Source organism: Anticarsia gemmatalis, chromosome 14 (assembly GCF_050436995.1).
Source record: "Anticarsia gemmatalis isolate Benzon Research Colony breed Stoneville strain chromosome 14, ilAntGemm2 primary, whole genome shotgun sequence".
In the NCBI taxonomy this organism is placed as follows: Eukaryota; Metazoa; Arthropoda; class Insecta; order Lepidoptera; family Erebidae; genus Anticarsia; species Anticarsia gemmatalis.
Window position 1 is genome coordinate 2248899 of NC_134758.1, and position 14202 is coordinate 2263100.

Consider the following 14202-nt stretch of genomic DNA (forward strand, 5'->3'; position numbering starts at 1 on the left):
GCTTCATTACAATACAGCTACTTAGCCAGCGGACTGAAGGCCTAACACCTCCCTATTTCGAGGAGACGCTTGCCCAAAAGAGTGGACGGTAATGGCAAAACAAAATTATAATTAATTAGATATTTGTATAAATTAAGTCGGAAAAATGCAGCGCTTTGATTGTCTTCCGATATCGGACAGAACAATGCCTCATCTAATATTATAAATACAAAAATAACAGTATATTTTGTTCTATACCTGTAAATATAAGTTAGTTTTCATATTAATTGACTAGGAAGGACGGCACCGGGTGAAAGGTGTCGTTTGTACTCTAATCATATGTTAATACGCTTTGTTTACTTACGTATACCTATTTATCATGTTAATAAATGTGTGAAACAATAAGATTCAGATTCACGATCAAGGAATAATACGCAGTATACATACATACTTCTGGTATATAAAAAAATCATTCAGTCATTATTTTTACCTCTTTTCATATCAGTTTACTTAGCTATTCTTATGTTCATTTTTTTTCTTACCTAGTCTGTCATTTAAGATAAACTCTTGAACTGACTAACTAAGAAAACAGTAAACTACGTATTCCGAAACACATCCAAATCTATTTACGCACTCACTAACCATTCAAATTTGTTCAGGATCTGCTGATATCAATTTTAATATTTTTTCATGATCTGCTACAATATAACCTATCACTTACTAACTCTCAAAGTTCTATTACAACAGCCTAATACATGACGTCACAGTATACAAAGCACTTTTAACTTACACCTACTATAAATACAAACAATAATTTAAAGAAACTGAAACTTATGTCTCTTCCATTCACTATAAATCTTGCTCAACTTATAGGACTTCATCTCACGAGGCGGGGCGCCCTATGCTTCATTAATTCCACATAATACACGTCGGGAGTCGAACCTACAACCCTTTAACCCACTTCACTGTGTCTTCACCCCATGAAGTATAAATGAGGCCAGTGTTTTTCTCTCTGATTGTACACTTTCATGTCTGGGTCAATTGACTGGAATTGTCAAGGAAGAATTTCTTGTGAAAGTGCGATAGAAAATATCGTACTATTATAAATGCGAGAGTTTGTGAGGATAGATGTATGAATGTTTGTTATGATAGTGCCTCCATGGCGCAGTGGTTTAGGTCGCCATGCCGCTCCTATTGCGCTGAGAGTTCGTGGGTTCGATTCCCACAAGAAACAATTATTTGTGCGACCCACAAATAGTTGTTTCGGTTCTGTTTGTACATTCTTTCTGTTGTTTGTATAAGTCCCGGCGACACAAGAGCAATTCTTAGAACGATCTTGTATTTAAAAAAATAAAATTGTGGTATAATTCTTATATCTCGGAGTATTTACTGATTGTTATGTTCGTCAACTGTATGACATAGGAAATTAACAGAGTTATCTGATCTCTGCCTCGTCCCCCTGTGAACGCTTTTGTTTACTTGTACAATAGGTACCTCTGCTTTATTCTCTTCTAACTATAGAAGAATAGAATCCTTTAATATGATTGATTAAAATAACGTTTTCAAAACTAAATACTAACCCTCTTATTCATAGACACACTATAAACCTATTTTAGTTAACAACTACTTAAATATGTTTTCTCTCTTTCATTTCGCTAAGGAGTGAAAGAAACAAAACACTTTATAAGCCTTTCATAACTTCATATATTTTTATGAATACGGCGGTAAGGCGTTTACCAGTCAGTAAACGATCTGTAGCACGGTCATTCTATAGATGGATAACCTTCTAATAGTACTTTATTTGAGCTTTTCCGTGCATCTGAGGGCACGCAAAAAGTCGGTTCCGGATTGTCGACAAAAACAACAGTTAGAGGCATTTCAAACGGCTTGAACAACTTTGACACTAAGTTGACCACCAACCATATGATAAAAAAAATCAAATTAGTAGCCAATTAATTGTTTCTATCGACAAATTCTCTATTTCGTAATGCGTAATAAAACATAAGTATTATATAAAGCAACAAATAATATGTAGTGCAACAAAAAAACAAAGTTTACTGACTTTTCGCGCTTTTTGCACCTCCGTGACTGGTGATATGATGCGGTTTTTTATTTACAAACAAAAACATGAACTAAACAAGCAAAGGCGTTTCGTTATACAGCCCTTGTCTATTCACGATTCGTATTTTTAATTGGACATTGGCAGAGTGAGCCAATCAGGATGATTATCCTTGTTGCATTGTGCCTATTTGGTAGAAATATTTCGTAGATCATAATATTTTTGTTTTTTATTAGGCTTTGCTCAAACAGGCTAAGAAACTAAATATTTTTATACAAGTGAGTTTTGAAAACTAAAAATAACAATTGAGTTAAGCCAGTAAAGTTACTTTCTACGATTCTGGACGTCTAGTCATGAATTACATTTGGTTTAATTCAAATCTTAACTATGTAATCATAATACTAGCGAAATCTTTTTAAACTCATTGAATAAAAGCACTAGGATATTGTGATCGTTCTGTAAAATGGAAGTCTTCCTACATTATTTTAGTTTTATTGTCATAGAATAAGGAAAAGCCGTGACCACAGAAATCGTAACTATTAATTGAGTTAAAAAATATATTATACTTATAGGAAAATAATTTTACAGGTTGCTAGGTGTGATAAAGCTATTTATTATGTGTAATTCCCTTGTGGTTATTTAAATTATATATTTATTTCTTTGTCTACTGAAATAGGTAGTAATTATAAAGAGAACCGGAGGCGGAAAAATACATTTGCAATTTGTCATCAAATACAGGGTGTTAGGCAGACGGTTGTCCAAACAATATAGTTATCTTTGGGACTGCTGCCGACACGTTCACAAATTAGGACTAACCGTTTCGGAGGAGTGACAGTTTAAAGTCTTAAAATTGAGTGATATTTGTTCTAAACCAGTTGCGATTGGTACATGCATTTCTAGCTTTTCAGTGCTTAAAGCACTTTCATAGGGTATAACAGTAACTATTCTAGTATGAATGTATAGTACGGTATGAAGAAGCTTTTGTGAAATTTGAAGGATTCTTTACGAACATTTGACGTAAAACTATATTTTTTCTAAGCTCCTCCTCTTAGCAACAAGATGTCTATTAATTAGCACTCTAGACTTTACAATCCTGATCTATTCACCAAAAAAACAACATTCAAATGGAAATCGTTCGTTATTCGGTTCCCACGTAACGCCTAAACGGCTAAATTTATTTCGATGAATCAATCCGTGTGTCACGACGCGACGAGAAACTGACATTTGGGATGCAACTAATAATTTTAATAATAAGAACTTCTAAAAATAATATTAAAGAGGTGTAAAGCTTATTGTTTATGGTGTTTTGGTAGGTAACTGTCAAAAACTTGACAACTACTGAAAAAGAAAATAAACATCCGATGTTTTGATCACAAATAGCGTCATTTGTTTATGTTTACGTGGAAGAGGAAAAAATAGGTATATAGATTTAAAACTGAACTCAAAAGTCTATCAAAACTGTTAAAGTTATAAATTTATTATCAAGTTTACCTTTAAATTAGTAAAATTAATTGTGTACCATAGTGCCTACCTACCCCCTTTTCATTCCCATTTCTGCTCCTACTTAGTTACAAACCGTTTTATACACTGTCGGCAGCATAAAAATATTCAAAGCTTTTTTTTACATTAGTACTTATGTAAAGTCTCTTGTGACATTAATAAATAATACAAGTTGGCGCTATTTATCTGTAAATTTACTATTGGTTCCCAACACGTGACCCGTGAAACACGTGCGAGTTATAAATATCAAAATAAAGGAAATAAATCGAATAACTCTTGAAGGTCAACATTAGCGTAAAACGCACACAACCTGAGGTTAACGAACGATACCTACATATTACGTAAGCGATGAATCGCGCGCTAAATAATTATTTGAACGACAAAAAGCGCGCCAAAACAAAATGGACGCCACTCACTAATTCATATTCCGTTTTTAAATGTTTTGGGTTTGTACGTTGTCTGAGAGTAATGACGGCTTTACAGCGAAACGTTACTCGCGTTATGATTATGTTTTACTTAAGCCCGCTGCACACGACGCTTGTTTTGCTGCTGGATTGCTTGCGGGGCCCTCTGCTGGCTACTCTGCTGGCAGCGCTGCGAGAAAGTGACGTCACTGCTGGCTCTGCAGCGTGGTTGCGTGCTGGCTGTCGATGATAGAACGTGTGCTATTTTTTGTGACGGCTTGCTTGCGTGTTCTCTTTTTTTCGTGCTCTGTTGTTGAAAAAATATGTCGCAAAGGTGGTCTCCGGAGCAAATTAATTACTTTTATTGACGCATACAAAGAAGAACCGTGTTTGTATGCAACAAATACTACGAATTACCACAACAAGCGTCGTCGAACTGAGGCTCTTGATAGAGTGAGGAACGCAGTTTTGGGGTTAAAGCCAACCGTGACGGCAAAAGAGTGCTCAACCAAGTTTCACAATTTGAGAAATCAATTTAATATCACTTCGATGCACGCCTAGCGACAAGCACCGTGTGAAGCCAACCTACCAAGGGAGCCATCAGCGCACCCAGCGCCACAGCCAACTTCGAACCCAGCGGCAAATTCTAGCAAGCTATCTAGCAGCAAAACAAGCGTCGTGTGCGTTGAGCTTTACTTGTATTGTCAATAAATCAACAAACTTACTTATTTGAACTTGGCTACCCACCTAATTTGTTAATGAAAAATATAAAATGTTGCTTCTAACGATATCAGCATTCATCAATGTGGGGAGAACGCAATTTTAGATAATAAGATGATTGATGATTTCCAAAATACATTTCCCTGCGCAGTTTCATAACAATAACAAAATTGCAACAATGACGTCGTTACTGTACATTGTTTTTCACCAAAATGCTTATCATCAAGAATAACAAAATAAGAGCGTATTTTACAAAATACCGGCTAATGCGAAGAAGCATTATCTACATCGCACTTATTTAATAATAAACAATCGACCGCACCTGTATCTAACTAAACGCACTACGCTTCACTTCCCTGAAAGATACGCGTATCTTTCAAATACATAAACATTTTTAACGTTTTTATCTCCTACAATATTTATCCAAAATTAATCCGGTATTAACGAACAGACCTTGGAAAATATCTTCGATAGCATCTCTCCTACATCGAAAAAGAAATTACATTACGATAAGGTGTCTCTGTATGTCTGAAAGCCAACATACTGTGATAACATGTTACTAAAATAATAATCTTATGCTTTTGGCTTCCCCTAATCGGCTTACTAAGACCTTACATACGTTACCAGGAGTAACTCAACAAAATCAATTTGAGTACAAAGTTTAACTAAACTTCTTGTACTATGTCGACGTAAAATGCAACATACTATTTGTTTGATTATTAATTCATGAAAACTTAGTTTATTTACGTTCATAATTTCATCCCTGAAGAGGTCAAAGTCCCTCGGGCGGTTTGTTCCCGCGGCACGTGTAACATTTATAATTAATAACACACATTATCCTATTTATCGTTTCCAGGCCACCGGACTACACGAAAGGCATCTTCCAAACTCTCGGCTTTAAAGAATTCCATGACTATTTGATGTTATCGGAGGAACAGCGGAACAGCGATGAAGGAAAAACATTGCTCCAACAAAGCATCGAAAACATGAAAATGGCCACCCGAAGGTACGCCCGCCGGCAAAACAAGATGATTAGAGGAAGATTCTTAGAACACCCTACAAGAGAAGTAAGTAGCTTTCGTTCAATGTCAAATTAATGAAATTTTACGCTTAAGAAAATTTTGTAACACGTTACCTATTTATTGTATTATAGGTAGGTACCTTGTATTTAACTGTAGACTAAGTTACAGTACAAATATAAAAAAACGAACATAATTTTCCAACTCAATACGTTGTTTTATTCGATAGATCAAATGAGCGATATCTGAATATAGCATGTTATTAGTTTATTGCGCGTATATTTTATGTCTCGTTTGAAGTCGTTTGTAATATAAGCAAATTGTTCACTTAAAGTCATTACGAACGATAGATATGCGAATTTAGCTTCGCTGAATAATTTTTGGATTTTCTTTATTAAAGTTTTGATTTTATTTTGTTAGATATCATACGTTTTTTAAAAAGCTTTATTTTAGTAGTAAGAAAATATATTTCATAAGCATATTTGAAAAGGGCGCCATCTAGCGTCGAGTAGCTGTACTTGTTAGAACAGTCTATTTCTAATACTTTTGGCCATTTTCAGCAGATGGCGCTGCTAATAATAGTTATGACTTTAGCGATCACTAGATGGCACTAACATACAAATTGTTTCAGATTCCACCGATTTATGAATTAGACACTTCAGATGTATCTAAATGGGATGAATTAGTGAAAAATAAAGCTATTCAAATTATCGACAGCTTCTTGAACGATAGCCCTTGTGATTTTGAACCCTTAAAAGCCAATGTTGCTGAAGAGAAAAGAAATATTGACGGAAACTCTTACAATTTTTGTGATGTGTGCAACAGAGTTTTCATAGGAGATAATGTTTATGCTATTCATTTGAAATCATTTAGACATATGAAAGTGTTGAAGAAAAAGAAACGCCTCGAAGAAAAATGCAAGAAAGAAAATGACAAGGCCCAAGATTCAGCTGAATCACAGTGATTTTATTTAATAACATTTAAGTGTGACATGTGTGTATTATGTGTGATCAAAAAATAAAGTACAATAATTACTGTTCAATTGCTTTTATTAAACATAACTAATATATACAATCTAAACCAACTAAATATAAATTAAATAACATCTTCCTCTACCTCTGGATTTTCTTTCAGGTTTTTATTTTTTGGTGCTCTGTAATCATAATGCTCTAATTCTGGATACATTTTCACAATTTCAGCATATGCATCAACAATTCTGGCAAATTCCATATTAGCTATCTGAAATGGTCTGGTCATAGGGTCAATTCCTGCCATTTTATACATTCTCAATGCCATTTCGTTCCTTACTTCTTCAGGAAACAGAGTCTGAGCACCTCGGATGGAATATTTTTGTCTCATAGAGAATATTTGTCGAACAACTTTTTCAACCATTTTGAAGGGATGCTTTATTAGAGGGTACTTTAATGGTGTTAATGTGACAACTCCAACATCAACATCAGGCTTCGGTAAGAATGCTGCACCAGGTATATCAAATTTATATTTGACAGTGCACCAGTTCTGACACATTACAGACAGCCGACATCTTTGAGGATGTAGCATACGCGCCGCCATTCTTTCTGCTACCTCTTTTTGAAATGTTAATGTCATTCTAGCTCGACCATAAATCCAAGGACCTTCTTGCTTTGATATCATTTCCAACCATCTTATCATCAATATAGTGGACACGCTGAATGGTAGATTGCCAATCAAGTGTAAAGGTGGAGGTTCATCATGCCAGTCTGTCTTCACATCATCAGGAACATACTGAGTAATGTCAGTCTTCAATATATCACCAGGTATTATATCCACATCCACTTTATCCCTACAGGCGTCTGCTATAAGTTCCAGCGATGGTATAAAACGTCGGTCTTTTTCCACTAAGATAACTTTCCTTGGCGCTCTATGGATAATAGATCTTGTTATTCCACCTGGGCCGGGGCCAACTTCGCATACAACATATTTTTCTATATTACCAGCGGCATTTACTATTTTATCTATCAAACGTGGTTCCATGAGAAAATTTTGAGATAGCTCTCTGAGAGCACGAAGTTTATAAAGGCGAATCACATCTTTAATGCTAGGTAGAGGAGGCAATCTTATCTGTGCAGCTTTCTTTGCCACTGCCATATTTATTGTTGTTGTATTTTAACAGGCTCGTTGAAATCGTCGAGGAAGGTTTCTTGCTTGACGGCGAATATGGAGTACAGATAAACACCGAGTACTCCAGCACCAATCGCGCAACCAGTCAATCTATTTCTCTTCGATAACTGTTGAAGTTTATGTACTCGTTCACGATTTTTCTCCTCAATCAGCTTCATGTAGGCTATCTCAGCCTGTTTCAGCACTGGGTCTTGGGCCGTACCGCTGATTTTCGGCTTGTAACCGGAGTCACCCATTACGAAAATACAATTTCTTTGAAAATATAACCTCAACAACACTGATGCAATCTTCTAAAGATTGAATGAAATTGTCTCTGATCGATACCATAGACTGTAGTAGTGCCACAGATGTTAAATAAAGAATGAATGAAAATCTAATTAGTCAGACTAAAACCGATACAGGTTTGACAAATATAAAAGATAAGGCATTATATTGGTTACCTCTCTTGCACTCAGTTACTTTAAAATATATCTTCTCTGTCTATTCTGTTACCATTTTATGTATTTCTCAAGAAAATTTACTTGTATAATATCTTTACAACAATCATATGATTCAAGTTAGTTTTTACGTATTATATGTCGTTAAAAAACTTTGGAACATATTTTTCTAGTTTGTACTAAAACATAATAAAAACAGCTGTTCATGACGTTTGCGTTGATCAACAAAACAAAAGCCATGCGCGCAACCATCTCTTTCTAAACAAGACTTCTCTCTCACACTTATACATTTGCATCGTTCGAACTCGCAACCTCGCACTTCTCACGTCAAAATCGTCAAATCGCGTCTCGCGTTGCAGACGTCTACTTGTGCGACTCGTGTTTAGTTGCGCACTAATCACGTTAAAGTTTGTTGTGTTGTGTTAATAAAATGCCTTTTATTTCAAAAGACTGGCGTTCGCCCGGTGAGGAATGGGTAAAAACTCAGGAAGGATGGGAGAAAAAGAAAGTGTTGGAGTGTACCGCTCAGAGGTGAGTTGTGTTGCAAAATAAACACAATCCTTTGTTCGCAATAGTTGAACGCAATGAAATAACACGGGCCACTTAGTTCATTAATTTTTAACTAACATATTAGTTGGCTAAAACTCGCTTGTTATTTGTGTAGTGTTATTGTGATTGTTGAAACCAGCTATTTTATATTGCAGATATCCCGCTATAACTAACTATAACAATACTGACGATTCTCAACCAAAGTCATGGTAAGTGTTAGTTACAAATAATATATTTTGTATTGTTTGTATGTTCGAGATCAGCTGTTGTCTGTTGTTGTACGGTGTTATTGATTTTCTTGCGCGCGTGTGTGTAAGTCCTTCGCCTGGATTTGTAGAACACCGACAAACGAAGACAGCTTAGTTATACGTATTTATGCGTTTAGACGTGTGTATTCTAAGCCCCGTCTGGAACAAAGAACTTAATCCGCATGAAAGCCCTATTTTTACGAAGCTTTAGTTTTACTTCTTATTTTTAGTTCTACCTACGATTTGAAACTTTTACTTACAAACTTAGTAGGTAAATGAAAATATTTATTTACGCAATATTATTTTCTCCGGAAAGCCCCGTTAGGTCATACAAAACCACCACCTACTCTTTCCTTTTATATCTTACCTTTATGACCAGGGTAAACACATACAATTAATTTTATTATTCATTAGAGCTTAACTACGATAAAATTAACATGAGACTCAAGTGTACTAATAACAAAAACATAGTCATACTAAAATTAAGCAGTTTGACTCAGTTTATTTGATTAGAAATCGTAATAAAATACAAATTAAGTGGGTAGGTTGGTTATAAGCTAAAATTCGTAAACACTTTTTAAAACTGTGACATTATAATCCATTACTTACAATTCTTAAAACGAGAAACAAATATAAATCAAGAATAGGCTGAATGTAAACAATAATGCCTTATCTCTCCGATGCTCCAAAAACATAATATTGTCTGTGAAATATCAACAAAGCACGCGGCAAAATATTTTATCAAAAACAAAACTTATTGGGGAAATAGGTCGATTGATATTCGATATCAATAAAATATGTAACAAATTAACTATTACTATGACTACTTGCAACATTTATATGCATAAATGTATCTAGTGAATCATATTTTGTTTACAAGACGTTACGCACACTTAACTACTTGAATCATGAACGTATGAATGCGCTTAGATAAAACCTATCTAGGTTTTTCTTTTCACTTATTACTAGTGCCTCTATTTCTAAACTAAAACCTTTCTTATGAACCACTGTCTCTGATTTTCTATTTGCCAAATTCTGTTCAGTAATTTTGAGTTCATCGTGAACAGAGGCGCGACGACACTAATCTGTGTCGATGTTGGAATGAGAAAACCAAACATTCTGGAGAATATCATACTTTAATGCCCAACTCTTACAAAACGATGAATAAATCTTTGTGGCGCAGTTACTTTAAAATTAGTCATTTAGGCTGCGGATAAGAAACGATAACCTAAATACTTACATTATTTCCAATGCCAGATTATGTTAACACCCTCACACTAGGATGTAGTGATAGTCCTCACAATGCGTAGGACTTGCAAAATGCAGAAACTCGAAGTTCGAAGATCTTTAGGTCAATGTAACGTTCATTTTATAGTTTAAATGTTTTTAAATGAGATGAAAACCTTGTCCTAATAATGTAACAAACGTACAGAAAACCTAGGTTATTTATTTACAAGCGGTCGTCACTTCATCAACGTGGATTTAAGTATTCAGCTCCACTAATAAAATGCATATCGAGATATTATACAGTCTATATATAGCCTTCTCTAATAAATGGACTATGCAGCACATCTTTTTTTCAGTTTTAATTCATATTTTCTAAGTTGGGCTCGTTCAAAGAAAGTAACTAAGGGTTACCTTTTTTAACTTTATTTTATTGTAGTACAGATTATTTAACTCCTGGCAAATATAAAAAGTGCTATACCTACCATCGTAAATCTCTCCGAGCTATGAATAGCCCTCAAACAATGAATTTCAGCTCAACGAACATTCATTGCATTCAATTCTGGTCCCGCAATTATCGGCTCAATTAATAAACTGAATGCCGAGTTCATACACGACCAAAACATGGAATAATCGACTCTGACCGCATGTTTCAAACGGACGGGAAGTTGTGTCCAAACAAAAAGTTTGTACTGAATCTGGGTCAGGCTGAAACGTCCACGAGCTCAGGTCAAACCACTCGCCTGTGAAATTCCTGCTCAATCTGGACTGCTGAACAAATTGACATGCCATTTTTCAATCGTTTTAGAACCGTACGTGGAATTATTTTGCTCTCCAATACAGAGAGTATAGGATGTAGAATATGACTTCAATTTTATAATGCATTGGGTCTTAAACGCGATCGATAATTAAAGATTACGATGACATGTTTGTTTACCCGACATTTTGATCAATGACCGTGGTCACGGGCTAACTCTACGTTAAATGCCTAAGTGCTTTGTTTTTTCATTTATTATAGTAAAAACAGGATATTTCTAGGGAAAATAATGCATTAGTAATTACCGCAGTCCCTTATTTTCCTTCACTCTTATAAAAAATTATTACAAAAGCTAGTCATAAATAAATTCATATCTGCTTGCATCGATCCTTTCTAAAGTAAACACGTATATCTTACATGTCGCAAGAATAATTCATAGCAATGAGGAAAACATTACTTATACTAAACCTGTTATAATATATTATCATAATATCTACAGAGTATAACGACACATGTAAGTCTGCATTTATATTAACTAGCAATCTGTAGAATTAAATAATATAAATTATAACTCAATCACCGTTCGAAAATACCATTAACTTTAACGATGTTTTCATTCAAAAGGAGACAAAAATACCTAATGTTTATCTACCAAAAAGTCCTCCCACGCTTGACGGAGGGTTCCGGATGAATCAACAACACTCAAAACATGTCCCGACAGGAAAGAGGACGCTTATTTTTAAATTATTTTATTTAAATCAAAAATTCCAAAGAGTCCTTTGATGATACGTCTTATATCGTCTCAGTGGCAACGCTTTAAATAGTCTGACATTTCATTTATTATCTGTTTATATTTTTAATAAAAATAACGGCTGTAAGTCTCTCTAGATTAATTAGTTATTATTAGTTTGTAAAAGTAGTCTCGGTTTATTTTTATTGTCTTTGATCAGACGTGATTTACGTTTTATTTGAATTGTTGTTGATATAAGGTAATCTAGTTGTCATAATTTTATCTTCTCATGTTATGGTCTTTTTAATCTTATATTATTTATTTTTTTAACATAAAATAATGCTAGCAATATATTATATTATCGCTTATCATCTACCATGCTCCCCGTAGAGCATCAATCACATTTTGGACAAAAGCGAAAAAATATTCCATCGCATGATACTGCACTCTCGGGTCACCGTGAAAAATTCGATACAAAATTGGGGCAAGCAAACCTTCTACAGCTTACTAAAGTATATTTAGTAAAGTAATATTAGCGAATCGTGCGTGTAAACTAACTGAAGTAAAATAGTAAAGATCACATTCTTCAGTACAGAAGGATAAATGAAATGAAATGACAAAGGTTTAATGTCAATCTTCCAAGTTTTCGTATGAAGAATACTAAGTAATGACGTGAAATAATAGTTAAGAAATTTAAAAACAATGCCTATATTAAGAACTTACTGTGCGTGTGTAAACGTTAAAATGTACATATTTTACCGCTGCATTTTTTTTTAAACCTTCATTGTAGAGCATAGTCCTTACTTTTTTTTTCATAAATATAAAAAGCCTTGTTTATACTATTAATGCGTTTAAAAGATATAAAATATGGCAATAAACTTGCACGAATTACAAAATAACATCGTGCAATAGTTCCCTTGTCTACATAATTTACTTTTTTACTACAGGCTCGTGTAAGTGAGGCACATTTTCAGCAATATTTTTCAGTTTTTACTAGCCAACCTAGACTACGTTACTGCACTAAGTTCACCTATCGGAGTAACCGCGGTTCCTGAACGACTCAGTATTTGCGCAAGCCAAGTCGATATCAAGCACAAACCATTTTGTAATGTTTTAAAAATGAGCGTATTATCATACATTTGCATTTAATATTAACGCTAGTAATTGCTGTTACTCAAATACAGACTATTTAGTAATACAGTACGCGTAATATCTTGTAGGAATACGAAATCGATTGGTTTCCAATCTCATCTTGACCTTATTGGGTAAAGCAATTTATCAATGTCTAATATTGAGTAAAGCTTTAATATTGGCAAAACAATGAGTTCTCATTACTAGACATAAAGTCGGAAAAATAAACATTTTCTTACTTATTGTTCGGACCCTTAAAGGCTTTTGAGCATCCACAAAGCAATTTCAACGTCCCGCGTCACTTTTGACATAAGGCTTAAATTTTTTTTTTCTAATGCACATGTTTACATACAAGTCCTTTGTTTTCTGCCTGTAACATAATTGTAGCGGGCGATAATCGTCAGACGACAGTTCAGCTCTATTTAAATACTGGGTTACAACAGGTCAGGAATTAGAAAGTAGGCATAATCGCACTGCATTCAGTCGGTTATGCTTGCAGATCATTGAGACGGCCTATTACACTTGATTTCTATTTTGTTTTCATATCTTTTTCGACCTTTTTTGCTATCTTCTTTGGCAATATTCTTCATGCTGGCAATATTCCTTTTTTAAACCGTAATGGCCAAATAAAAAGTAGGTAACCTGAGAGTCTACTACGGTTTGTAGAAATGAAATTTCGTAAAATATTGAAGGTGTTCGTTTATTACCTGTTTCTATTCTAATTTGTCGAGAAGATTTCTTGTACCAGCATGAATAGAACTGTGATAAGAAACTAACGAAGTTTCAACGACAATTCGTTTCCGTCAATTATGGTAAGGCCTCTGATCATTATAGTCTACTACCTTCGGTCAAGTAATTATAAAATTTAATAATAAAAGTGTTAAAGCAGAAAGCCCATTAATTATAAAAAGTGACATATCGCTCAAGTCAACTCTCTTTTAACACTAATCATTTTCATTCCGTATTCGTAACTTAAGATTATAAGGTAATAAATAACATTTGCGTGCAGAAAGAAAGTTGATACTGTAAGGTGTTACTTACCTTTTTTATTTCTGCACGTTCCAGAAATTTCGCTATTAAAACATAACTAGATAAATAAAAAACTTGTAAAACAGCAATCAAATTCTGGCAGTTCGTGTATTAAACTTGTAATTAGTAATTACCACTATAATCCCGATTATCGATTTGCCCTTTACAATAAAAATATTCGATCTATGGACCCGGTTGTTTCGATGTTCGGAGTCCACAAATTGCATGTTTGAGAAGCATCTTCAGATAATCTTTG

The 14202-nt window shown here is 34.4% G+C and overlaps 4 protein-coding genes across 4 annotated transcripts in view; 2 read left to right on the forward strand and 2 right to left on the reverse strand.

Annotated features, from left to right (window-relative positions):
• Nucleotides 1-6783, forward strand: part of LOC142978184 (tRNA dimethylallyltransferase) — a 239685-nt gene extending 232902 nt beyond the window's left edge. Inside the window, exons 6-7 of the mRNA XM_076122514.1 lie at nt 5519-5729; nt 6313-6783. Of these exons, the coding sequence (XP_075978629.1) occupies nt 5519-5729; nt 6313-6645 (544 nt within the window). The 3' untranslated portion in view covers nt 6646-6783. The remainder of the gene's footprint in view (nt 1-5518; nt 5730-6312) is intronic.
• mtTFB1 (mitochondrial transcription factor B1) lies at nt 6713-7808 on the reverse strand. The gene has a single exon (XM_076122515.1). It carries the CDS (start codon nt 7806-7808, stop codon nt 6777-6779), a length of 1032 nt encoding a protein of 343 aa, XP_075978630.1. The 3' UTR covers nt 6713-6776.
• Nucleotides 7809-7810: 2 nt separating this feature from the next.
• On the reverse strand, nt 7811-8157 carry Ccdc56 (Coiled-coil domain containing 56). The gene has a single exon (XM_076122516.1). The coding sequence runs from the start codon at nt 8075-8077 to the stop codon at nt 7811-7813; it is 267 nt and encodes an 88-aa protein (XP_075978631.1). The 5' UTR covers nt 8078-8157.
• A 444-nt stretch (nt 8158-8601) lies between these two features.
• The window catches only part of LOC142978267 (F-box only protein 32), a 35524-nt gene continuing 29923 nt past the window's right edge, over nt 8602-14202 (forward strand). Inside the window, exons 1-2 of the mRNA XM_076122639.1 lie at nt 8602-8809; nt 8983-9036. Coding sequence (XP_075978754.1) covers nt 8709-8809; nt 8983-9036 — 155 coding nt within the window. The 5' untranslated portion in view covers nt 8602-8708. The remainder of the gene's footprint in view (nt 8810-8982; nt 9037-14202) is intronic.

Coding starts and splice junctions, on each gene's coding strand:
- Ccdc56 (XM_076122516.1), bottom strand. CDS start 8,077: ATGGGTGACTCCGGTTACAAGCCGAAAATCAGCGGTACGGCCCAAGAC.
- mtTFB1 (XM_076122515.1), bottom strand. CDS start 7,808: ATGGCAGTGGCAAAGAAAGCTGCACAGATAAGATTGCCTCCTCTACCT.